General features: G+C 44.0%; 2 protein-coding genes across 3 annotated transcripts in view; both read left to right on the top strand.

Annotated features, from left to right (window-relative positions):
- LOC147120229 (signal transducer and activator of transcription 4-like) overlaps positions 1–3,504 on the top strand; it is a 178,686-nt gene extending 175,182 nt beyond the window's left edge. Inside the window, exons 22-23 of the mRNA XM_085985850.1 lie at positions 1,579–1,645; positions 1,729–3,504. Of these exons, the coding sequence (XP_085841976.1) occupies positions 1,579–1,645; positions 1,729–1,861 (200 nt within the window). The 3' untranslated portion in view covers positions 1,862–3,504. The remainder of the gene's footprint in view (positions 1–1,578; positions 1,646–1,728) is intronic.
- Positions 3,505–9,160: 5,656 nt separating this feature from the next.
- Positions 9,161–25,631, top strand: part of LOC147120230 (signal transducer and activator of transcription 1-alpha/beta-like) — a 133,971-nt gene continuing 117,500 nt past the window's right edge. The window contains exon 1 of one of the 2 annotated variants that reach the window (XM_085985853.1): positions 9,161–9,179. The gene's annotated coding sequence lies outside the window, so the exon portion shown is untranslated. Of the gene's footprint in view, positions 9,180–17,896; positions 18,029–25,631 lie in introns of those variants that run through there. The other variant, XM_085985851.1, reaches the window with a different exon arrangement.

A 25,631-nucleotide genomic window follows, 5' to 3' on the forward strand; every position in this document is an offset into this window, starting at 1 on the left:
TTTCCTCCCATTCTGTGCAGCAGAGCCACCCCTGGTGCCAGGAAGTTGGCTGCTGCTGCCTTCCGCTGATAAGCCATCCCCCCCAACAGTACTCAAAGTGGTATATCTGTTGGAGAGGGGGATGGCCACAGGGGACCCCTGCACTACCTGCCTGCGCCTAGTACTCTGCCTGTTGGTTACCCGTTCCCTTTCTTCCTGTCCAACCTCTACCTGCGGTGTGTCCAACTCTGTAAACGTGCTATTCACGATGTCCCGAGCATCGTGAGCGCTCCAGTATGCATCCAATCGCAGCTCCAGTGCCGCAATGCGGTCTGTCAGTAGCTGCAGCTGGGTGCACTTCCTGCACATGTAGTTGGCAGGGACACAGGAAGTGTCCCTGAGTTCCCACATCTTGCAGGAGGAGCAGATCACGGGGCCCGGCTTTCCTGCCATGACTTACCCTTTAATTAATTGAGTTTAAATTAAATCAATCAATCCCACTAATTACACTACAGTTAAATAGTTTACCAACAGTCCCCGCTACACCAGAGAGACCTTAGAAACCATAAAACAGAGTTAAAATTTAAAAAAGAGAGAAATACTCACCAACCAATCACTTATCTGCTTCCTGCTGACGTCACACTTGGATTACTTTTTACCTCTCTCCCGGAACCTGGATTGGTCGGGCCTCTGGTGCTCCCTCGCAAGTCCGCTGCCTCTCTGGTCTCGGGGCTCTGGGCCTCGCTGCCTCAGGCTGCTCCTTTTATCCTCCGCTGCCTCTGGTGCTCCCTCGCAGGTCCGCTGCCTCTCCGGTCTCGGGGCTCTGGGCCTCACTGCCTCGGGCTGCTCCTTTTATCCTCCGCTGCCTCTGGTGCTCCCTCGCAGGTCCGCTGCCTCTCTGGTCTCGGGGCTCTGGGCCTCGCTGCCTCGGGCTGCTCCTTTTATCCTCTGCTGCCTCTGGTGCTCCATCACAGGTCTGCTGCCTCTCCAGTCTCGGGGCTCTGGGCCTCGCTGCCTCGAGCTGCTCCTTTTATCCTCTGCTGCCTCTGGTGCTCCATCACAGGTCTGCTGCCTCTCCAGTCTCGGGGCTCTGGGCCTCGCTGCCTCGAGCTGCTCCTTTTATCCTCTGCTGCCTCTGGTGCTCCATCACAGGTCTGCTGCCTCTCCAGTCTCGGGGCTCTGGGCCTCGCTGCCTCGAGCTGCTCCTTTTATCCTCCACTGCCTCTGGTGATCCCTCGCAGGTCCGCTGCCTCTCCGGTCTCGGGGCTCTGGGCCTCGCTGCCTCGGGCTGCTCCTTTTATCCTCCACTGCCTCTGGTGATCCCTCGCAGGTCCGCTGCCTCTCGGGGCTCTGGGCCTCGCTGCCTCGGGCTGCTCCTTTTATCCTCCGCTGCCTCTGGTGCTCCCTCGCAGGTCTGCTGCCTCTCCGGTCTCGGGGCTCTGGGCCTCGCTGCCTCGGGCTGCTCCTTTTATCCTCTGCTGCCTCTGGTGCTCCCTCGCAGGTCCGCTGCCTCTCCGGTCTCGGGGCTCTTGTTAGCCCCAATAAAACAACAAACAACTAAAATATATATAATACTGGAATTTTTTTTTTTTTAAACAGTCTCTGAACCCACAGAGACAGAGAAGAAAGGTTATATCTCCTCAAGGTTTATCCCATTCTCTGAATTGTAAGTATGCACAACCAGTTAATTTGTTTTTACCAAAAATTGCTGTGTGTTGTATTGACTATTAATTTGTTGTATTTTTTCAGTCCAAATGCTTCCACAGCTCCAGTTTCATCGTCAGACCTGCTTCCTATGTCACCAGGAGTATATGCTGAACTGAAACAACAGCTCAGCCCAGCAGAAATTGAGACTGCTGTATGCTTTGAAGCGATGATTTGATTTGAAATTGACTTCCATAGCTCCTTTCACAATATCTCTAACAACAAACTCTGTATAAACCTACACAGTTCTGATGGCATTTAATTTCAAGGGGACACAAAGAACTCTTCTGTAACAGTGTAATTACAATGTGGAAACTAGGCAAGAATATGTTAGCATGATACTACAAATGACAGCAATGCAATATTGAGTAACTATGATTTGTTACTATGTTACAGATAATAAGTTTCAGACACTCTATAGTGCAATGAACATTTATCAGACCAAAGTTACAGTGCTGACTGCAGCTCACTGTGGTTGCCCTGAGCTCAGCAAGAAAGGAGTTCTATACATAAGCATTTGAACACATGCACAGAGCTCCACACCATGGAAGGCTAATTTTTAATATTATGAGAGTGCAAACAGGAATGTTTCTTCTCTCAACATTAAAAAGAGTCCAGAGTAAGTTTGTAAAGTTCTCAGGAGGACCAACAGGTGAACTTGGCACTTTTAACATGTGGCCTCACACCAGGCTGGAGTTACGCTACACATACTGCAACACCCAAGAGATGTGAGCCTACCTATCGATCGTGATGTCAGATGGTTTCAGTACATGCTGGAATTAGGTCATCAAACCAATTCGCAAGCTATACCGCCATTTTCATACTGCCCATCTAAAACCACTTTATACTGACAACAGGATATAAGTATTATGGCTTACGTAGCAATAATGTTTACATTAACATTAAATCCTCAGTTAGTCAACACACTTGTAACATACTAACATGGTCATATGCAGTAACATAAAAAATGTAGTTACTTGATAGTGAAGTGAGTGGAAAAATAAAAGTTGAAATGTTGTTACATGCTTCTTCTGTCCCCATAAATAAAGTGCTAACAGAATCCATTACCTTAAAAATACAGTTGCGATTTGTATTAGTGCTATATTCATACAACATGTCACATTTGATTGTTAGCCTCTCTTCTGTAAGTTAGCATTCATAGACCGCCGTAGATTTGGACACTATTGGTCCTTATTAACATTTTAAAAGGATGATACAACAGTGCTATTGACTTTCACATCCTCTTTCCCCAGGTTATATTTCTGTTCAGTATCTGTTAATTTTTTTTTGTAAATGTTTTTCAAAAGCTATATTCTTTTTGGTGTCAGTTTTTAACTTATTACATACCTCAAGTTGAATTTTTTAACAAAATACTTAAATATCTAATATTGTTTGAAATATGCAGATCACTCACTTACGGATCAAACCCACTGAGATTCTAAAATAACACACTGCACATTGGGCTTTACCCAATAGCATCATTATTTCATATACTGTATAAGAAATGGCAAATGCTGTTTGAATGATTTTTTAAAAATATAAAGCCATTATTCACTAAATACTGGCAGTTTAATAACTCATTGAAACTACATTTCAAATATCTGGTTTGTGCTATGTGTACACAACTGCTCCGACTAAGAATTTATGGAAGATAATTTGAGATTATGTGACATTAAAGGCTACACATACCTTCTCTACATTTACTCTTGATTGATAATATGGTAAAAAGTAGATAATATGGTAAAATTTACTCTGTAAATTATCTTTGTATATATTTTTTATGTTTTTCTAAATACCAGTAATACAATTTAATTAATTTTGCACTTTGAAGGTTTTTTTTAAAAAGTTGTCTGTCATATAATGATTATAATGTTCAACATATCCTTTATTTAATACGAGCTGAACTGCCCGGCGGTGCCGAGGGATTTTTGAGGGGATGTTGTTGGAAGAGAGAGAGAGCGGCTGGGGGGAAGAGAGAGAGCGACTGGGGGGAAGAGAGAGCATGACTGGGGGGAAGAGAGAGAGCGACGGGGGAAGAGAGAGCGCGACGGGGGGAGGGGGGGAAAGGGGAGGAAGGGGGGGAGAGGAGGAGGGGGGGAGAGGAGGAGGGGAGGGAGAGGAGAGGGGGAGGAGGAGGGGGGGAGGAAGAGGAGAGGAGGGGGGAGGAGGAGGGGGAGAGGTGGGGGGAGAAAGGGAGGGGGGAGCAAGCAGACCCTCTCCCCTCTGCCGGCGATAAGGGGGAAGGAGGGGGGAGGCCCCGCCCCCCCGATGTCCCGCCCCCCCGATGTCCCGCCCCCCCGATGTCCCGATGTCGTGAGCCCCGCCCCCGATGCCCCGCCCTCCCGAGGCCCGAGCCCCGCCCCCAATCTCCCGAGCGCCGATTTTCCCGAGGCCCGATCTCCCGAGCCCCGCCCCCCCATCTCCCGAGGCTGGCCCCCCCCACCACGATCTCCCGAGGCCCGATATCACGAGCCCCGCCCCCCCAGCTCCGATCTGCCGGACCCCGAGCCCCGCCCCCCACCCGAGCCAGCTTTAAGAGCAGCAACTTACCGCGTGAGGCCCGGCCGGACTCAAGTCGCGCGCGCTGACTCCTGCCCCACCCGCCTTTACTAAGATGGCGGCGGTGGCGACGCTCGGCTCAGGCCCGCCCCCTCCAGCCTTCACAAAGATGGCGACGATCACGAGCTGCTTGTTGAGCGCGACGGGTGGTGCCTAGCTCGGGTGTGGCTGGGCAACAGAGGCCCAGGCTTACAGGCCTGGAAAAATGGTGAAAGGTAGGAAAATTCTAGATGTTAGAGAAAAGATTTACAAATTAATTAACTTTTTTAAAAAACAATTTGTGTTTTAAAAGCAACTTTTTTTTTGCTGGAAATGTAGATTTGAAAAGAAACACGCAGAAAGTGGGAAAAAGAAATGAAAAGTTTGGAATCAAGATGGCGGCATCTCACCTCGGTTCAGAATGATAAGGCCCGCCCACTCACGTACCGATTGGTCAACCGTCAGGTCACTGAACTGTAGGATTGGTCAATCATCACGTCACTCAACTGTAGGATGGCCCGCCCCCACACACAATGAACCCGCCCCCACTCGATGCAAATGAGCGGATAATGAGAGGAATTTTGAACGTTTTTTGGATACCGTCGGCACAATTTTTGTCCGAGCAAAAAGTAAATATGCCTACAAGAGTCCCCTAATGATGAGCTTTCTTTTGATATAACATATGTGTAGGTACGCTCTATAACTTTTGATTGTATAGCCGGCCAGAGAGACAGACAGATAGACATATCCTTTTATATATATCGATTACACAAACCTGAATGGAAAGCATAGGAAATGATCTGCTTTAAATTTACTGGGTACTGTTATTACAATTGTTTATGCATTTCTATGGGTGACATAATTATGATTAGAAACATTTATTATTGAATTATAAATGTTGAATCACTTTGTACTGCTTATTTGTTGAACATTATGCTTGACATTAGTATTATAGTCTATTCATAAATAAATTGACTAAAGCCATTTAAAAGGTTCAAGTTAAATTTTCTCTAAAAAGGAATTTTGGACTATAATTTATTTTTTGAGTGATTTCAATATTTAAATTGCGAAGAACAAACAGGACTGAATGATTTCAAGTTACATTGTTGTTAAACACATCCTGGATCATGTGATGTAAGTGAATCATGAGATGACAAAAAATAAGCCAGATTTTGTTGAAAAAATAAATGCATCTGAATGACGCACACTGTTATTAATGCACAAATCGAACAGCTAGTTGTGGCGAGGAAGAGCTACCCTGTGAATTGTGAATCGCCACAAGTTTCTGGTGAAAGCTGCATCTTAACCACTCTGTGATTTTCATTAAGTTACTGTATTTGCACATTAATTACCCAGTAAACTCGCCACAGAAAGTTAAGCCTTATAATCAACAGTGTAAGTACCCTTAACAACATTTAACAATGTGATAATTGGTAAACATTGCCAATCAACCTCTTGCCCATAAAGTAAAAAAATATAAGTGTGGAGTCTCATTCCTTCAGGTTGTGATTTGTTTTAGGAGATGTAAAAAAAATGTTTTTCTTAACTTTTCCGTTTTGTCTTTTTTTCTCTCTTAATCCAATCTGTCCCTCTATTTCTTTTTCTGTGCCTGATTTGACATTGAATTAACCTACTCTAATTCACCCTCCTTCACAGTCCTTCCTCTTTATTTCTCAATCCTTTAATCACATTGCTTAAAGAGATATACTGTTTGTCCCATTGTTCACCGGATGTCCTGTTGCCCTCGCTGCACTCTTATCATCTCGCACTTCCAGCAACTTTATGGGCAAAAATGTTTAACAGCTATACATGCACGAACAAGTCTAACTAACTGGGCATGGTGCGAGATGTCTCGCTCCAGCAAAGTTTGGCCCAATAATAATGAAAACAAAATCTATCCCTCCATAGCATAGGCACATGCATTTCCATGTGAATTTATAATAAAGCACACAATCTAAACCCATACTAACAACAAAAAATACTTTTTGAAAGAGTAGCAATGTCAGTAAATCCAATAAGCACTAGTCAAGGAATGAAAATATTAAGAAAATGCTTTACTTCTCTGGTCAAGTGGAAACTTAACCTGCGTGTGAGAAAATCAAACCCAGATAACATATAGAAACATAGAAGATAGGAGCAGGAGTCGGCCATTCGGCCCCTCGAGCCTGCTCAGTCATCCAAATACAGTACCCTGTTCCAGCCTTCTCTCCATATCCCTTGATCCCTTTAGCCTTAAGAAATATATCCAACTCCTTCTTGAATACATTCAATGAATTGGCCTCTACTGCCTTCTTTGGTAGAGAATTCCACAGGTTCACCACTCTCTGGGTGAAAAAATTCCTCCTCATCTCTGTCCTAAATGGCTTACCCCTTATCCTTAGACTGTGACCCCTGGTTCTGGACTCCCCCGCCATCGGGAACATCCTTCCAGCATCTAGTCTGTCTAGTCCTGTTAGAATTTTATAAGTTTCAATGAGATCCCCTCTCATTCTTCTAAACTCCAGCGAGTACAAGCCCAATCGACCCAATCTCTCCTTATACATCATTCCTGCCATCCCAGGTATCAGCCTGGTGAATCTTCGCTGCACTCCTTCCAGGGCAAGATAAGGTGACCAAAACTGCACACAATACTGAAGATGTGGTCTCACCAAGGCCCCGTACAACTGCAGCAAGACATCCTTGTTCCTGTACTCAAACCCTCTCGCTACGAAGGCCAACATACCATTTGCCGCCTTAACCGCCTGCTGCACCTGCATGCTTACCTTCAGCGACTGGTGCACAAGGACGCCCAGGTGTCATTGCACTTCCCCTTCTCCCAATCTATTGCCATTCAGATAATAATCCGCCTTCCTGTTTTTGACACCAAAGTGGATAACCTCGCATTTAACCACATATTGCATCTGCCATGTTTCTGCCCAATCACCCAACTTGTCCAAATCATACTGGAGTTTCTCGGCATCCTCTTCACAGCACACATGCCCACCCAGCTTTGTGTCATCTGCAAACTATGAGATATTACATCTAGTTCCCTCGTCCAGATCATTAATATATATTGTGAATAGCTGGGGTCCAAGGACCGATCCCTGCAATACCCCACTAGTCACTGCCTGCCACTCGGAAAAAGAGCCGTTTATTCCAACTCTTTGCTTTCTGTCTGCCAACCAGTTCCCTATCCAAGTCAATACCTTGCCCCCAATCCCATGTGCCTTAACTTTACACGCTAATCTCTTATGCGGGACCTTATCGAAAGCCTTTTGAAAGTCCAAATACACCACATCCACTGGTTCTCCCTTATCTATTTTACCAGTTACATCCTCAAAAAATTCCAGTAGATTAGTCAAGCACGATTTACCTTTTGTAAATCCATGTTGACTTTGTCCGATATTTTTAATTTAATAAGGTATACTATAAAGTTCATATGGACACACCCTTTTAGTCTAGTTTGTTTTGCCAGCAGTTGGGATCATGGTGGATATTCAGGTCCTGAAGTTCTGTGAGGATTCTACTAGTCTTTCACCATAATGGCCTTTTACACTGTTTCCCTGGAGTTTCTGTCGGTCTCCTACCACAGCTACAGCAGGAAACTGATAGAAACCCCATGGAATTTCAGGACCTTACTGTTAAGATATTGTAAGTAATGTTTGTTTTTGTAACGATAACTATTTCTCAAATGATAATCCACAGTTGACTACATGGAATAACTTTATATAAGAATATATTAGATCATTTATAGCGCAATAAATGAAATTTACTGAAATTGTAAGTCAATTAAAGAATCAACTATTAAATGATTTTGTTCCAAAAAGGATTTGTAATGATCATTAAGTCCGTTTTTATTGTAGCTTTAAAAACCCAGAATTTTACAGTTCAGTTTTTATTTTTAGAGTTAAGAATTGGGACAAAATCATGCAAAGGAAATTGGAATCCAAATAAACAGAGTAAATTCATTGAACATCAGTTTTTATTTGGAACATCATTAAAATTCAAGAAAAACAAACAAGAGCCTATCAAGAAGGCACAGTTAAGCTAAATATAATTATTTGCAGAATTTGCACTGGCTGTCTGAAACAGCTATCCATTTAGTACTGTTCCCCTGCCCTCAACTCATACCCTTTTAAATTCTTTTCAAATATGTATTAATTTCCCTTTAAAAATTATGGATTCTGTATCAAATTTAAAAATAACTTCTCCTAACCTCTCCCTTTGTTCTTTTGGCAACAATCTTAAATTTAAACCCTCCAGTTACCAGCTCACTGACCAATAGAAGTAGCTTGAGCTGGACTGCAAACAAACCATTTTTAATCGTAACCAGACACAACTGAGGTGCCTGGAGGGAGAGGGAGAAGGAGGAAAAATAAAAAAACAAAAAGAAAAAAAAACCCATTTTTAATCGTCTAAAGGAACATGCCCTAAAGTATCTGACCATTCTAGCTTCTTTATCTTTATATATGGCTGCTTTTTGTAAAGAAGGTTCACATGGATCGTTTATTTAAATTAGACAATCTCAATCCTTTTCCTAATCAGCACTAATCAGCATAACACAAACTGCCTATTATTTGGCTCTATTTGTGAATCCTACTCAAACAGGCTACAAAGATGCCTGATTAGGGAAACTGAAATGCAAAAGTCCTTCTGCTGGTTTATCCAGTGTTAGACTAGCCACCTCATTAATTTCTCATAACATTAATGGAGAAAACTGTTAGCTAAAATTAAAGCTCATGGAATTGAAGGCAAATTATTCACCTGGTTAGGAGATTGGTTAGGTGGCCGAAGACAAAGAGTAGGTAATGTAGATAAACAAAGGATCCAATTTGCACACAGCAAGCTCTCTCAATCAGCAATGAGATAAATAACCAGATATTCTGTCTTGGTGATGCTGGTTGAAAGATAAATATTACCCAGGACAACTCTTGCTTCTTCAAATAGTGTCCCTGGATTTTTTACAACCATCTGAATAGGTAAGTAGAGTGCCAGTTTACCACCTCATCTGAAAGGCAGCACCTCCAATAATGTAACACTTCCACGATACTGCCCTTAAGTATTAGCCTAGATCATATATGCAAGTAACTGAAATGGGACATGAACCCACAACTTTCTGACTCAGGCAAGAGTGCTTATGTTTCTAATGTTTGTGTTTTTGTTTCTAATATTAAAGCAGCTATAGTATAAGTGTCATTAAACATCAAAAATATTGAATACATATAAGAAAGTATGATGACTTAAAACCACAAGTAACTGTTTCAGTAGGTGTAAATATTGGTCTAATCTGTTCAATAATCACTGGTGTTTTATCTTTGGTTATGCAAAGTGACTTGAACTGTAGTTGCACTTTTGTTTATTTAACAGCAGAAAAGAAATTGAAACTGGAAACCTCCAGCAGAGAGAATGGAGTGTAAGAGAGATAGGAAACTATACAAGAGGGCACTGAAAAGCTGGGAGGGAAGGGAGAATAAGAGGAAAGTAAGTGGAAGAGAACCAACAATACAAGAAAGAATAGTGAGACACTATTAGTTGGTGAATTGGTAAAAGTAATTTTCCCTCCATTCCGACCTGAAAATGGAAAATTCTCTCTGATCTGTATGGATCCCAAGATGCATATGCACGCATGATGACAATTATGCATAATGAGCAGCATGTACCTCAAACAACATGTGATCCTGTCACTAACGCAATACACATACATCCTTGGGCTTGATTTTTAAAACTAATTTCTTGCAGTGTGTAAGTAACTTATGCTGAAGTAACAAGCTGCAGGAGTACTTGTTAAACAAATCCATACAAATTGGCTTGGATTTTTAACCAGAATGTCATTGCAGGAGTTTGAAAAAAGTTAAGTTTTATGCTTTTATCTTATTTGATAAAGAACAGTATACTGATTTGTTAAGTACCAAGGTTAAATTCCCCTGGACCTGATGACCTACATCCTAGGGTTCTAAAAGAGGTGGCTGCAGAGATAGTGGATGCATTGGTTGTGATCTTCCAAAATTCCCTAGATTCTAGAACAGTCCCAGCAGATTGGAAGATATCAAATGTAACCCCGCTATTCAAGAAAAGACGGAGTAAACAGGCCAGTTAGCCTGACACCAGTTGTCGGGAAAATGTTGAAATCTATTGTTAAGGAAGTGGTAACAGGGCATTTAGAAAATCATATTATGATTAAGCAGAATCAATATGTTTTTATGAAAGGAAATCGTGCTTAATTTTTTTGCATTTTTTGAGGATGTAACTATCAGGGTAAATAAAGGAGAACCAGTGGATGTACTATATTTGGATTTCAAAAAGGCATTCAATAAGGTGCCACATAAGGTTGTTAGGCAAGATAAGGACTGATGTGGTTGGGGGATAATATATTAGCATGGATAGAGGATTGGCTAACTGACAGAAAATAGAGAGTCAGGATAAATGGGTCATTTTCAGGTTGGCAGGCTGTAAAGAGTGGGGTGCCGCAAGAATCAGTGTTTGGGCCTCAGCTATTTACAATCTATATTAATGACTTAGATGAAGGGATGAGTGTAATGTATCCAAGTTTGCTGATGATACAAAGCTAGGTGGAAAAGTAAGCTATGAGGAGGACACAAAGAGCCTGCAAAAGGATATAGACAGGTTAAGTGAGTGGGCAATAAGATGGCAGATGAAGTATAATGTGGGGAAATGTAAGGTTTTTCACTTTGGTAGGAAGAATACAAAAACAGAAATTTTTTAAATGGTGATAAACTATTAAATGTTGGTGTTCAGAGAGAGTTAGGTGTCCTCGTACAGGAAACAGAGGGCTGGATTTTGTCAATTGGAAACTTTTGGAGGCGGGACTGTTGCTTGCCAGCTTTCAATCACACCTCCAACAGCTTCTGGCCAACCAGCGAGATTTTCCCTGATTGACCTTGTTGAGCCCGCCCAGCGGCCTCAGCAGGCCAATTAGGGGGAAGTCAGTGACAGAGCACGTCAACGTATGACGTGCCATCTGTCACGATTTTTTGAAAGAAGAAATGTCAGCATTTGATAGCTCTGTGAAGCTGTCAAACACTGACATTAGGCATAGAGTCATAGAGTTATACAGCACAGAAAGAGGCCTTTCAGCCCATCGTGTCCGCGCCAGCCATCAAGCCCTGTCTATTCTAATCCCATTTCCCAGCACTTGGTCCGTAGCCTTGTATGCTATGGCGTTTCAAGTGCTCATCTAAATGCTTCTTGAATGTTGTGAGGGTTCCTGCCTCTACCACCCTTTCAGGCAGTGAGTTCCAGATTCCAACCACCCTCTGGGTGAAAAAGTTTTGCCTCAAATCCCCTCTAAACCTCCTGCCCCTTATCTTGAGACTATGCCCCCTCATTATTGATCCCTCTAAGGGGAAAAGTTCCTTTCTATCTACCCTATCTATGCCCCTCATAATTTTGTACACCTCAATCAGGTCCCCCCTCAGCCTTCTCTGCTCTAAGGAAAACAACCCCAGCCTGTCCAGTCTCTCTTCATGGCTGAAGCGCTCCAGCCCAGGTAACATCCTGGTGAATCTCCTCTGCACCCTCTCCAATGCAATCACATCCTTCCTATAGTGTGGTGACCAGAACTGCACACAGTATTCCAGCTGTGGCCTAACTAGCATTTTGTACAGCTCCATCATAACCTCCCTGCTCTTATATTCTATGCCTCGGCTAATGAAGGCAAGTATCCCATATGCCTTTTAAACCACCTTATCTACCTGTCCTGCTGCCTTCAGGGATTTATGTACATGCGCACTAAGGTCCCTCTGATCCTCTGTCCTTCCTAGGGTCCTACCATTCATTGTGTATTCCTTTGCCTTGTTAGTCCTCCCAAAATGCATCACCTCACACTTTTCAGGGTTAAATTCCATTTGCCACTGTTCTGCCCATCTAACCAACCCATCTATATCATCCTGTAGCCTGAGGATTCCCTCCTCGCTATTTACCACTCCAATTTTCATGTCATCTGCAAACTTACTGATCATACCTCCTACATTCATATCTAAATCATTAATGTACACTACAAACAGCAAAGGACCCAGCACTGATCCCTGCGGTACATCACTGGACACAGGCTTCCAGTCACAAAAACAACCTTCGACCATCACCCTCTGCCTCCTGCCACTAAGCCAATTTTGGATCCAATGTGCCAAATTGCCCTGGATCCCATGGGCTCTTACCTTCTTGACCAGTCTCCCATGCGGGACTTTGTCAAAAGCCTTACTGAAGTCCATGTAGACTACATCAACTGCACTACCCTCATCCACGCACCTAGTCACCCCCTCTTAAAATTCAATCAAATTGGTTAGACATGATCTCCCCATGCTGACTATCCTTGATTAATCCTTGCCTCTCCAAGTGGAGACTAATTCTGTCCCTCGGAATTTTTTCCAATAATTTCCCTACCACTGATGTTAGGCTCACTGGCCTGTAATTCCCTGGTTTATCCCTACTACCCTTCTTGAATAATGGTACTATGTTAGCTGTTCTCCAGTCCTCTGGCACCTCCCCTGTGGCCAGAGTGGCCCCTGCAATCTCCACCCTTGCCTCACACAGCAGCCTGGGATACATCTCGTCTGGGCCTGGGGACTTATCCACATTTAAGCCCACTAAAACCGCTAGTACCTCCTCCCTCTCAATACTAATTTGTTCAAGTATATCACAATCCCCCTGCCTGATTTCTATGCCTACATCGTCCTTCTCCATAGTGAACAAAGATGCAAAATATTCATTTAAAACCTCACCTACATCTTCCGGCTCTACACAGATTGCCACTTTGGTCCCTAATGGGCCCAACTCTTTCCCTGGTTATCCTCTTGCCCTTAATATACTTATAAAACACCTTGGGATTTTTGTTTATTTTGCCCGCCAGTGTTTTTTCATGCCCCCTCTTCGCTCTCCTAATTTCTTTTTTAAGTATCCCCCCTGCTCTTTCTCTACTTCTCTAGGGCTTCCACTGTTTTTAGTCCTTTGTATCTGCCAAAAGCCTCCCTTTTTTTCCTAATCTATTCCTATATATCCCTTGACATCCAGGGTTCCCTGGGCTTGTTGGTCCCACCCTTGACCTTTACGGGAACATGTTGGCGTTGTACTCTCTCTATTTCCTTTCTGAAAGACTCCCACTGCTCTGATGTGGATTTTCCTACAAGTAGCTGATCCCAGTCCACTTTGGCCAGATCCTGCCTTATCATAATAAAATCGGCCTTCCCCCAAGACCTTTATTTCCGGTCCATCTTTATCCTTTTCCATGACTACCTTAAATCTCACCGAATTATGTTCACTGTCACCAGAATGCTCTCCTATTGACACTTCTACCACTTGCCCAGCTACATTCCCTAGAATTAGGTCCAGTACCGCCCCCTCTCTTGTAAGACTTTCTACATGCTGGCTCAAAAAGCTCTCCTGGATGCACTTTAAGAATTCCGCACCCTCTAAGCCTCTCACACTCTGACTATCCCAGTTAATATTGGGGAAGTTGAAATCCCCTACTATTATTTCTATACTTCTCTGAGATTTGCCTACATATCTGTTCCTCTATCTCCCCCTGACTGTTTGGGGGCCTATAGTACACTCCCAGCAAAGTGCTTGCCCCCTTTTTGTTTTTAAGTTCTACCCATATGGCCTCATTAGAGGAACCTGATATCATCCCTCCTTACAGCAGTAATTGACTCCTTGATTAATATTGCGACACCCGCTCCTCTTTTACACCCCCCTCTGTCTCGCCTGAAGATTCTATACCCGGGAATATTGAGCTGCCAGTCCTGCCCTTCCCTCAAGCATGTCTCTGTGATAGCAACAATATCATACTGTGTAGTTTGATAAGATCCTGTGTTCAGGACTCATCAAACCTTTCAACTTTGCAGAAATCACCTGGCTGTTGGATCAGAGGATCCAACAGCCAGTCTGTGATATCTACAATGGAGATGTTAGGACTCCAGCTCCACAGCGGCTGAAGGCAGAATGAAAGGTAAGTGAACATTTTCTAACACTTTACACTCGCCTTACATACTTACCATTCCACACTTGCAACCATCACTCACCTCTACATTACACTTTCAGACCCCGCAGACCTCCTACATGGCTCCTCCAACCTGGTGGGGTTCCCCGAGGTTGGGAAGCCTACACATCGAAACGAAAACTGGGTATAATACTGTTTTCTACCTGTTAATAGGCTTTAATCCCTTTCCCGCCTCAAGGAGACGGGACCCGGGGCAGGACAGCTTCCCGCCTCCTGGCAAGAGTGCACGGATGTGGGATGGAGGCGAGTTTGCCACCCGCCCCCAAATTCTGCAACTTTACCGGCAGTCCCGCCTCCATACCCGCCTCCTCAGGGCTGACAAAATCCAGCCCAGAGAGTTAGCATGTAGGTGCAGCAAGCAATTGGAAAGGCAAATGGCAGGTTGGCCTTTATTGCAAGGGGGTTGGAGTACAAGAGTAAGGAAGTCTTGCTACAATTGTACAGGCTTTGGTGAGACCACACCTGGAGTACTGTGCACAGTTTTGGTGTCCTTATCTGAGAAAGGATATACTTGCCTTAGAGGCGGTGCAATGAAGTTTCACTAGATTGATCCCTGGGATGAGCGGGTTGTGCTACTAGGAGAGATTGAGTAGATTGGGCCCATACTCTCTGGAGTTTAGAAGAATGAGAGGTGATCTCATTGAAACATAAAAGATTCTGAGGGGGTTTGATAGTGTAGATGTTGAGAGAGAATGTTTCCCCTGGCTGGAGAGTCTAGAACTAGGGGTCATAGTCTCAGGATAAGGGGTCGGCCATTTAAGACTGAGGAGGAGGAATTTCTTCACTCAGCGGGTTGTAAATCTTTGGAATTCTCTATCCCAAAGGGCTATGAATGCTGAATTGTTGAATATATTCAAGGCTGAGATAGATTTTTGGACTCGGGCAGAGATATGGAGATCGGGCAGGAAAGTGGAGTTGAGGTCAAAGATTAGCCATGAACTCGTATTGAATGGCGGAGCAGGCTCAAGGGGCTGTATGACCTACTCCTGCTCCTAATTCTTATGTTTAAGTCTTTATCATGTTACAAAATCTATTTTGGTTAAACGGAAATTTCAATTACTGAGAAATAAAAAAATGTTATACAAATTGCTCAAAAACAATTGTCAAGTATCACTCCATGGGGAGATTTCTGCTGTTAACTATTAACATAAACATATTCTTTTTATACAGAATTTACAACTGTGTATTGAACAGCAGAAATGTTCCTTATACATTCATCAGGTGCTGCTTTCATCAACAATTATGGCTGATAATTTTCCACCTTCCATGAAATTACCACAAAAACAGGAATGGATTTTTTGGCAGAGGGTTGGCCTATCTGAAGTCAATACTTGATATTTATTCTCCTTCCACTTTTTTCTGTGGCATTAGCCACAGTTGGATTCTCAGTTAGCCACATGTGGCTAGTGACTAATGTAATGGACAACATTGCTCTCTAAGAGTCCACCGTTTTTAATTTTAAAGTTCTGTATTCGTCTTCCTACTATGTTCTGCTCCCCACTGTCTCTCATTGTGCATTATTTCATGGACCATCCCATTCATTATCTTGTACTCTGCCTCATTCCCCAAGGGCTCTTCTCCTCACTCGCTCTCCTGCTATCTTCAACTCCTTCATCACCTCGCCCTCCCCTCAGGTGTGTCCATTTCCAATCTTCCCAGCTTGGAGAGGATCCAGACCCCAGATATCCAGAATAGTACAGAGGATCAGATAGTTAGATAATCTTCAAATGAGACATATATATTACATTTGCAATAGGCATTGTATCATAAACTAGGAGAATTTTTTTCAGATTAATAATTATAAAGCTGATTATTTTAATATAAATACTACATAGCTAAGGTTGTTCCCCTTAAACCATGTCTTAAATTCATCCTTTCCAATATAAAGATTTTAAAACGTGGAAATCCTACAGAAACAAACATATGCAAGACAATGACTGCCAAACGCCTGGGATCAGGGATCCCCAACATGAGTATGAAATATTTATTGGTTACTGAGACAGGCAAATAAAGTTCTGACAAAAGGTCATCGACCTGAAACGTTAACTCTCTTTCTCTCTTCACAGATGCTGCCTGACCTGCTGAGTATCTCCAGCATTTTGTTTTTATTTCAGGCAAATAAATTGCTTATTGTCTACTTTTTGGGGGGAAATACAACTTCAATAACTAGCCATTAGCATTTTAACCAAGTTTGTCTCAGTGTGTTTTTTTTATTATAAATGTTTTGAATACACTTTGCTTTTAACACCCAACATTTAATGGAACTCTTTCTTAAGTGCTTTCTGCAGAACAATCCGAAAACTTGACAGTCGCATTCTACGGATATCAGTATAACGGCAACCTAAAATTCACCGACTATGGAGTCTGAATTCCTTTAATAATAAATCAACCATACTCAATGCTAATAATTTAAATGTACAGAGTTGTTTTGGAGATAGTATACTGAGAAACGGCGAATTCCATTTATTGGAAAATGCATCAACACACAGTTACTTGCAGGAGCTGCCTGAAAATGGCCATCCTGATGGAGCCACTGCTTCGGAATCCACACCTCCACGGGGTTGGATTTGGGGAGACGTTGCTGACGGAGAAGAGGGCCCTGGCTGCAAAGGTAACCAGAGTCAGGGACGTACTGGATGGCGGTAGAGTGGGCTGATGTCACCAGCAGCATTGGTAGCCAAAGCCATCCAGGCTCTAAAAACCAGTTTTGTGGGAGCTATCTCTTGCCCTGCCAGTACACTTCACACCTAATCTCAGCCTATTACCATCTCGTCTGGCTTCGAATACCTTTTTATTGTCTCTTCTACTGCTTTTGTCTCTTTCACTTTTGTCCTATCGCAGCCCTGCCTTCGATCTATTTTATTTTCTTTCCAGTTTTGAAGAAGGGTTCGACCTGAAACGTCAACTCAAATTTCTCTCCCCGGATGTTGCCTGACCTGCTGAGTTTTTCCAGCATTTTCTGTTGTTGTTTCGGATTTCCAATATCTGCTGTATTTTGCTGTCTCACCCTTTATAGGTCAATTAAAAAAGATATTAACGCACAGGACGGTTGGTACGAGGGTGCAAGCTTTACACCACCGCCATATATAGGTCTCCAATTATTCCTTTTAACTTTTTATTTCATCTTTCAGTAAATCTGCAGGCAAAAAAAATGTACAAAAAATACAGAATAGCAGGAAGTCACAACAATAAATATTGATGGTGAGGGATAATTCTTTTTTTGGGCATAAGCTCTACGCACTTGACCCCGCTGTGCATTTTCCGATCGGTAATAGGTGCAGCCGTCGACACTGACCAAAGCTTGCTCCTCCCCGCCTCCTGCAGTCTTGCGCCGCGTTACTTTCGATTCTCGCTTTCCTGCCACTTGTACCTCAGTTCTTGTTTTGTAACTTCTCGGAAACCACGTGGCGCCCTTCCCGCAGCCTCCCTCCGCCTGTCGGCTTACTTGCAGCGACCCTCCGCCAGGAGGGAGGGAGTGCCAGCGCCGCAACAGCGGGCAGCGCTGCCGTCACCGCGCGCCGCCGTCCCAGCCCCGCCCCCGCCCCGCCTCAGCCGCGCGCCCATTGGCTCGTCTGCGAGTGCGGGCCGGCGGTTGGTGGAATGACACGTCAATCAGGCGAACGTTGTTTCTGTGTGGAGGCAGGGCGGGGTTTCCCCGACACTTCCTTCCGCATTCACTTTAAGCGGCTGGCTTGCAGCTTGAGTTTCATTCCTCCAGTTTGATCCGACGCTCGGCGTGTTGCTTTTTTCCCCCCCGACATCGAGCTTAACTCATTAATCTGGTCCGGGCTGGTGGTGTCCTCCCCTGCAGTACAGGTGGGTGTGTGTATTGAGCCGACCAGGTAACAGCGCTGCAGTGATCAGACAAAAGTAGCAGCAGTGATGGTTAATAGTGGGATCGTTTGACTCAGCCTTTGTCATTTAGAGAGTCGGCTCGCCTTCAGGACCAGCTCTTCACAATCAACTTGTGGGAGTACATGGGTTTTTTTTTGTTTGTTTTGGTAATTTTTTTAATATATTAGTAGTGCAGTATTAAGGACATCATGGGATTAAAAAGTGAGAGGGGGCCAGAAAACGTGGAAATCTGAAATAATAAACATTTAAAAATGCAAGTACATATGTCAGGATCTGAACAGAGAAGAAACGGTTTAATGTGGGTAGAAACTGTTCTGCTAAGTTTTATTTGTGTCAGCCAGTGGCTCAGTTGGTAGCACCCTCGCCTCTGTGTCAGACGGTTGTGGCTTCAAGTCCCACTGCAGAGACTTGAGCACAAAAATCTAGGCTGACACTCCAGTGCAGTGTTGAGGGAGTGCTGCACTGTCGGAGGTGCCGTCTTTCAGATGAGACGGTAAACCGAAGCCCCGTCTACTCTCCCAGGTGGACGTAAAAGATCCCATGGCACTGTTTTGTAGAAGAGCAGGGGAGTTATCCCCAGTGTCCTGACCAATATTTATCCCTCAATCAAAATAACAAGAACAGATTATCTGGTCATTATCACATTGCTGTTTCTGGGAGCTTGCTGACCGCAGATTGGCTGCCGCGTTTCCTACATTATAACAGTGACTACACTTCAAAAAGTACTTCATTGGCTGTAAAGCACTTTGGGACGTCTGGTGGTCGTGAAAGGCGCCATATAAATGAAAGTCTTTTTCTCTCCTGGATTGGAGCAATCACTGAGTCAGGCGATATGAGGAACCAGAATGAAGGTGACACAAGCAAAGTGAATTGAGTGGTGGGTTCATCCAGTGATCATCATCTAGCCTATTTTGGGGGTGGTGGGGTAACAATGATAATCTAGCTCTATTGCCTCAACAGTGTGTTATAAAGTTTTTATAATTTATTCAAACTGTCCTGATGGTTAGAATGCCTTTCGCAGTGCAAACACTACTTATCACAAGAAGTGTGTACTTATTTATAGTTTTGGAACTGTTGCAACCCCTGCTAAGATTTTCAAATTAACTTAAACAAAATACTTCTTTCTTAAGAAAAAGATCATATTCTCATGGTCTGTATTGGAAATAAGTGGATTGTTAAGGAATCCAGATTGTGTTTTGGGAAAGGCTTTTGGCTTTTTCAGTGAAAAATACTGACTGTCTTGGATTGTTTAAAATAAAATTCAAAGCTTCATCCCAACTCAGGTTTCCTTTTCCCTTGTAATCCTTCCCTTACTGTAGCTCAAATGGAGAGGTACAGTATTTTGAAGGATTTGTGTAGAACATGTCAAAACCAAAAGTTCAGGTTTGGTACATGGAGAATATATTGTGCTCTGCAGAGTGATGTGTTAAATTCAATAACAACAATAACTTTGTATTTATATAGTGCCTTTAACATGGGAAAATGTCCAAAGGTGCTTCATAGAAGCGTTATAAAACAACATTTGATACTGAACCACATAGGAGATATTGGGGCAGACACAGAGGTAGGTTTAAGGAGCATCTTAAATGAGGAAAGAGAGGTGGCGAGGTTTAGGGAGGGAATTCCAGAACTATGGGCCTTATTGGTTGAAGGCACGGCCACCAGTGGTGGAGGGATTAAAATCGGGGATGCTCAAGAGGCCAGAATTAGAGGAGCGCAGATATCTCGGAGGATTGTGCGGCTGGAGGAGGTTGCAGAGAAAGGGAGCAGCGAGGCCATGGAGCGATTTGAAAACCAGGATGAAAATGTTAAAATGGAGACATTGCTTAACTGGGAGCCAGTGTAGGTCAGCGAGCACAGCGGTGATGGATGAACGGGACTTGGTGCGAGTGAGGACACGGGCAGCAGAGTTTTGGATAACCTCAAGTTTATGTAGGGTAGAATGTGGGAGGCCAGCCAGGAGTGCGTTCGAATAGTTCGAGCGATCTGAATGTTGGCGGTACATTCTAGTGAGTGTCAGAAATGCAGATATATATCATAATAGATGGTATCTGAGCTATTTGCAGGGTTTGGATATATTAAATAGTTTGAGTTTTAACTTTTTGTCCTGTTTCCACTGGAATTTTATAAATAAATTGTTAATTACTGTGTCATAAGCCATTGTTGTGTGGAAAATTGTAAAAATATGGTACTTGTATATTTAATAGAAATGCTGCTGTGAAGAACAATATACTACATAGAACTGTGATATGATTTATACCCCTTAAGTGTCCTCACTCGCACCAAGTCCCGTTCACTCATCACCCCTAAGTGAGATGACCTTTGAGCAACCAATACACAATTTAGAGAAAAACTGAACTTTCACATTAATGAGGATTTTAGTAGAAAGAGCTCACCTGGAAACAGAAGTAACTATTCAATAAACAGTAGCAAGCAAAGTATTGGCTCTATATGTAAAATCAATAAACTGGTTTTCAAAATGCTAAATTTGTGTTATTCTTTGCAAATATGATCTGCAATGCTGGGCTGGCTGGAAGAATCTTGCCTGTAATGGCCCAGTTATATAGTAGTTTGCGTCCATGCAAAAGCCACAGCATAACTTGGGAATGCAATCGCCAAATGTTTTGGCAAGTTGTGCACAAACAAGTCGAAAGTTTAAAAGCAAACTTTTGAGTCCACTAAATTTTTTTTATTGATAGTTAAGGGCCTTAGCAAAGTGTAATGCAGACCTAGTACAAGTAGACTATCCTTTATCCGAACTTCCGAAAACCTCAAAACCAAAAGTTTTTTCATTCAGCGTAAGTCGTGCGCACGACATGACCAGAGTGGCGCACGACTTACGCTGAGCAGGGCAGAGGGTCACAGAGTTCCCTCCTGGGTAGGAGATTGCAGGCCGAGCCGGGCAGTGTGAAGGAGGTACCGGGAGAGTGAACCCAACAATACAGCGGCCCGTTCGATAGCTGCAGCGGCCCGTCCGATATTCTTTTCTCCACAAGACCCGACCCCTGACCCGTACGATATTCTTTTCTCTCCCCCCCGCCCCCCACCCGACCCGAACCGCGGCCCGTCCGATATTATTTTCTCTTTTTCCCCCCCCCCCCCCCCGCCGACCTGAACCGCGGCCCGTCCGATATTCTTTTCTCCCCCCACCCGACCCCCGACCTGATTTGCGGGCCAGCTTAGTAGGAGTCAGCCGATATCCGGCTTTCCAGAGAAGCAGGAAGGGGAATGAGACACGGAACAGTCGCAAGAGGTAGCCTGAACTTTTAAAATTTATATTAAATACAAATTTCCCAGTCTTATAATAATACCTTCTAAAATTCCGAAAACCGAAACTCAGCTGGTCCCAAGGCTTTCGGATAAGGGATAGTGTACCTGTAGTATAAATTAAATGTTAAACTGCTGTATAAGAGCATCAATTGCATAATTTCTCAAACCCAAGTATTTCTAGGTGGTTGGTTGCATGGCAATATCCTGAAAATGATCCCATCAGCATTAAGGTATTTAGTTTCTTGTATAATTTAGGTGGACAGTGCTAGCACTAGGGCAGCATTATCTGCTGACTGGGTAGGAGATCAACTTTTCCCAAATAGCTAATATCTTGTGTTTATGTTGGTGTGTTTTTTTGAATCATAAATATCTTCAAGTTTAGTGTCACAACCACTCCCATATGCGAACCATCACTCCCTACCAATCGAGGTGTCTTACCTGCTCAATATTTAGATAAATGGGTCAAACAGAGAACCCTCATCACTATTATTACTGTTATATAGGTTGCCCTCAATTTTCTTGAGTTGAAAAGGCAGAACAATAAGCAATAAATACTATTGGACAGTGGTATGACATAAATGAAGTATTTTGGCTTGGTATATAATCAATAATAATCAACTTTATTGTCATTGTTAGTGCACAAGTGCAGTACAACGAAATGTAGGCTTGCGGCTCCTGAGAGTGTACATTTAGATTAAGACATTTAAACATTCAACATTCATTTGGCTTGTAATACATAAACATAAACATAATAAAGTGCATTGGCAGATGTGCAGGCTTTAGAGTTTATTTGTGGAGTTCAGTAGGATGACAGCCCTGGGAAAGAAGCTGTTCCTAAATCTGGTCGTTCGGGTGCGAATGCACCTGTAGCGTCTCCCAGATGGCAGGAGGGCGAACAGACTATGGCTGGGGTGGGTAGGGTCTTTGATGATGGACCGTGACCTCCGTAAACAGCGTTTCTGGTATATGTGCTCTATGGTCGGTAGCCGGGTGCCGGTAATGCGTTGGGCAGTTTTGACTACCCGCTGCAGGGCTTTCCGGTCATAGTAGCTACAGCTGCCATACCATACTGTGATACAGTTCGTCAGGATGCTCTCTATTGTGCAGCGGTAAAAGTTAGAGAGGATCAGGGGTGACAGGTTACATTCCTTCAGCCTCCTTAGGAAATATAGGCGCTGCTGGGCCTTCTTCACCAGAGAGGAGGTATTGAGGGACCAGGAGAGGTCTTCTGTGATGTGGACTCCGAGGAACTTAAAGCTGTCCACCTTTTCCACCACAGCCCCATGGATGTGGATGGGGGTGTGACTTCCGCCTTTAGACTTCCTGAAGTCCACAATGATTTCTTTGGTTTTCTTGATGTTGAGGGCCAGGTTGTTATCGGCGCACCACTTCACGAGATGCTGGAACTCCTCCCTGTAGGCTGACTCATCATTGTTGGTGATCTGGCCTACCACCGTGGTATCATCCGCAAACTTGATGATGGTGTTGGAACCATGAACAGCCACACAGTCGTGGGTGAAGAGGGAGTAGAGGAGGGGGCTCAGCACACATCCTTGTGGGGCCCCTGTGTTCAGGGTCGGGGGGGGGGGAGGTGTGGTTACCTAATTTGACAGACTGGGGTCTGTTTGTTAGGAAGTCCAGGGTCCAATTGCAGAGGGAAGTGTTCAGGCCAAGAGTGTGGAGTTTGGTGGCCAGCTTGTTGGGGACGATAGTGTTGAATGCTGAGCTGTAGTCTATGAACAGCATTCTGATTTAGGTCTCTTTACCGTCGAGCAGTTGTGATTGCATCCTCCGTTGATCTGTTTGCACGATAGGCAAACTGGTGTTGGTCAAGAGAGGCGGGAACACTGGCTTTGATGTGAGCCAGGACCAGTCTCTCAACACTTCATTATGATGGGTGTGAGTGCGACAGGTCGATAGTCGTTCAGACACGTCACAGCCGTTTGCTTTTGCACAGGAATAATGGTAGCGGTCTTGAAGCATGTAGGGACTACTGCCTGGGCCAATGACAGATTGAAGATGGCGGTGAAGACATCAGCCAGCTGATAGCATCCCTGGACGGGTACTCAAGGAATGTGATCAGGTCCAGCAGCCTTTCGTGTGTTCACTCCGCGTAGAACACCCCTTGCGTCGGAGGTCGACAGAGTGAGCACCTGGTCTTCCAGGGGTGGCAAGGCTTTGGTAGCCGGCTCCCTGTTGTCCCTGTCAAAGCGAGCGTAGAAGTTGTTAAGCTCCTCCGGAAGGGAGGCATCGCTGACCGGGGGGCTGGTGTTTTTACTCTTGTAGTCAGTGATTGACTGGATGCCTTGCCACATGCGCCGGGGGTCCGAGTTGTTGTGGAAATGATCCTCTATCCGCAGTGTCTGTTTCCTTTTGGCAGTCCTGATACCCTTTTTTAGGTTGGTCCTAGCTGCACTGTAAGCCGCCGCGTCGCCAGATTTAAATGCTGCGTCGCGTGCTTTCAACAGCGAGCGGACCTCCCCGTTCATCCAGGGTTTCTGGTTGGGGTATGTCCTGATATTTTTATGGGTCGTGACGACCTCAACGCAACTGTTAATGTAGAATAGCACTGTGGATGCGTATTCCTCAATGTCATTATGGGCAAACATGCTCCAGTCAGTGCGTTCGAAGCAATCCTGTAGCTCCGAGACTGCCCCCTCTGGCCATACTTTCACTGATCTCACTGATGATTTCACTCTTTTGATGAGCGGTTTGTATGCCGGGGCTAGAAACAGGGAGAGGTGGTCAGACTTCCCAAGGTGGGGGCAGGGAATGGCCTTATAAGCGTCTACAATGCGCGTGTAGACTTGATCCAGTGTGTTCTCCCCTCTTGTGGGGCAGGAAACATTCTGGTGGAATTTCGGGAGTACAGATTTTAGGTTTGTGTGATTGAAGTCCCCCGCGACGATATAAGCTCCGTCCTTTTAAAATCTGGTCACTATACATAAGAGTTTCTGCACAGTGAGTTGCACTGTTATGCCAGTGAAAAAAGATTTACGCCTTTCGGTGGTCTGGAGAGGCAGTTACATAATTTGCATACCTATTGGATTAAAGCAGGTATAATTAGCTGCTGTTTACAGAAACTAAGAGTGCAGCCTTTAAAATGACAGTTCAGCCTGCACATTCGAGCAGCAGACTGAGCGACAAGTTAGGGAAGGAAGGGTGCTTGGTTTACTTGTTTGAGTCTCTGATAACTTTGCTGCACATCTCGTCAATCGTTACATTGTGCTTTTCAAGAATTCTGTCCACAGCAGGAGCACGAAGTGGCCAGACAAGGCAGCAGAGCATGGCACCAAGCAGAAGAGCAACACGGAACTTTACCAACTTAGATTTCCATGACCTCCTGAAGGAAATTGGGAAGTCGGTGGGAACAGACTCCCAAGTGTCAGCATGCCAGCGAGCCGGCCAGAAAAATCACGTGCCTAATTATTATCGTGGCTTTATACAAGAACTAAAGTTGAATTGTGGTTCTGGCTTTAATGAAAGTGATGCTGAAATTCAGTAATCCTATAGAAGCATTTGGCTGTGTCTATAAACTGCCTGAAATTCCTCATGATTGGATTGAGAGTTTGTTATTTGTGGCGTTATAAATAGAAGTTATGCTAAACCTGTATCGAACCTTGGTTAGACCACACTTGGAGTACTGTGTGCAGTTCTGGTCGCCATATTATAATAAGGATATAAATGCACTAGAGAGGGTGCAGAGAAGATTTACAAAGATGATACCAGAAATGTGCGGGTATGCATATCGGGAAAGGATGAACAGGCTGGGTCTCTTTTCTCTTGACAAAAGAAGGCTGAGGGGTGACCTAATAGAGGTCTTTAAAATTATGAAAAGTTTTGATAGAGTAGATACAGAGATTGTGGGGAAGAAAATAACTAGAGGCCACCAATATAAGATAGTCACCAAGAAATCCAATAGGGAATTCAGAAGAAACTTCTTTACCCAAAGAGTGGTGAGAATGTGGAACTCGCTACCACAGGGAGTGGTTGAAGTGAATAGTATAGATGCATTTAAGGGGAGGCTGGACAAGCATATGAGTAAGAAGGGAATAGAGGGTTACGCTGATAGATTTAGATGAGGAAAGACTGGAGGAGGCTCGAGTGGAGCATAAACGCCGGCATGGACTGGTTGGGCCGAATGGCCTGTTTCTGTGCGGTATATCCTATGTAAGCTGATGTAAGTCATCTGATGAATTGATTTACTTTGAACATGTCTGAAACAAATTATTGGTTCTTGTTTGGCAATGTTCTCTGATGTGCTATTTTCCTCCATTCAGAGTAGATAAGCAAA

The sequence above is a fragment of the Somniosus microcephalus genome, chromosome 4 (assembly GCF_052327205.1).
Source record: "Somniosus microcephalus isolate GS21.2 chromosome 4, FLI_Smic_1.0, whole genome shotgun sequence".
Lineage (NCBI taxonomy): Eukaryota > Metazoa > Chordata > Chondrichthyes > Squaliformes > Somniosidae > Somniosus > Somniosus microcephalus.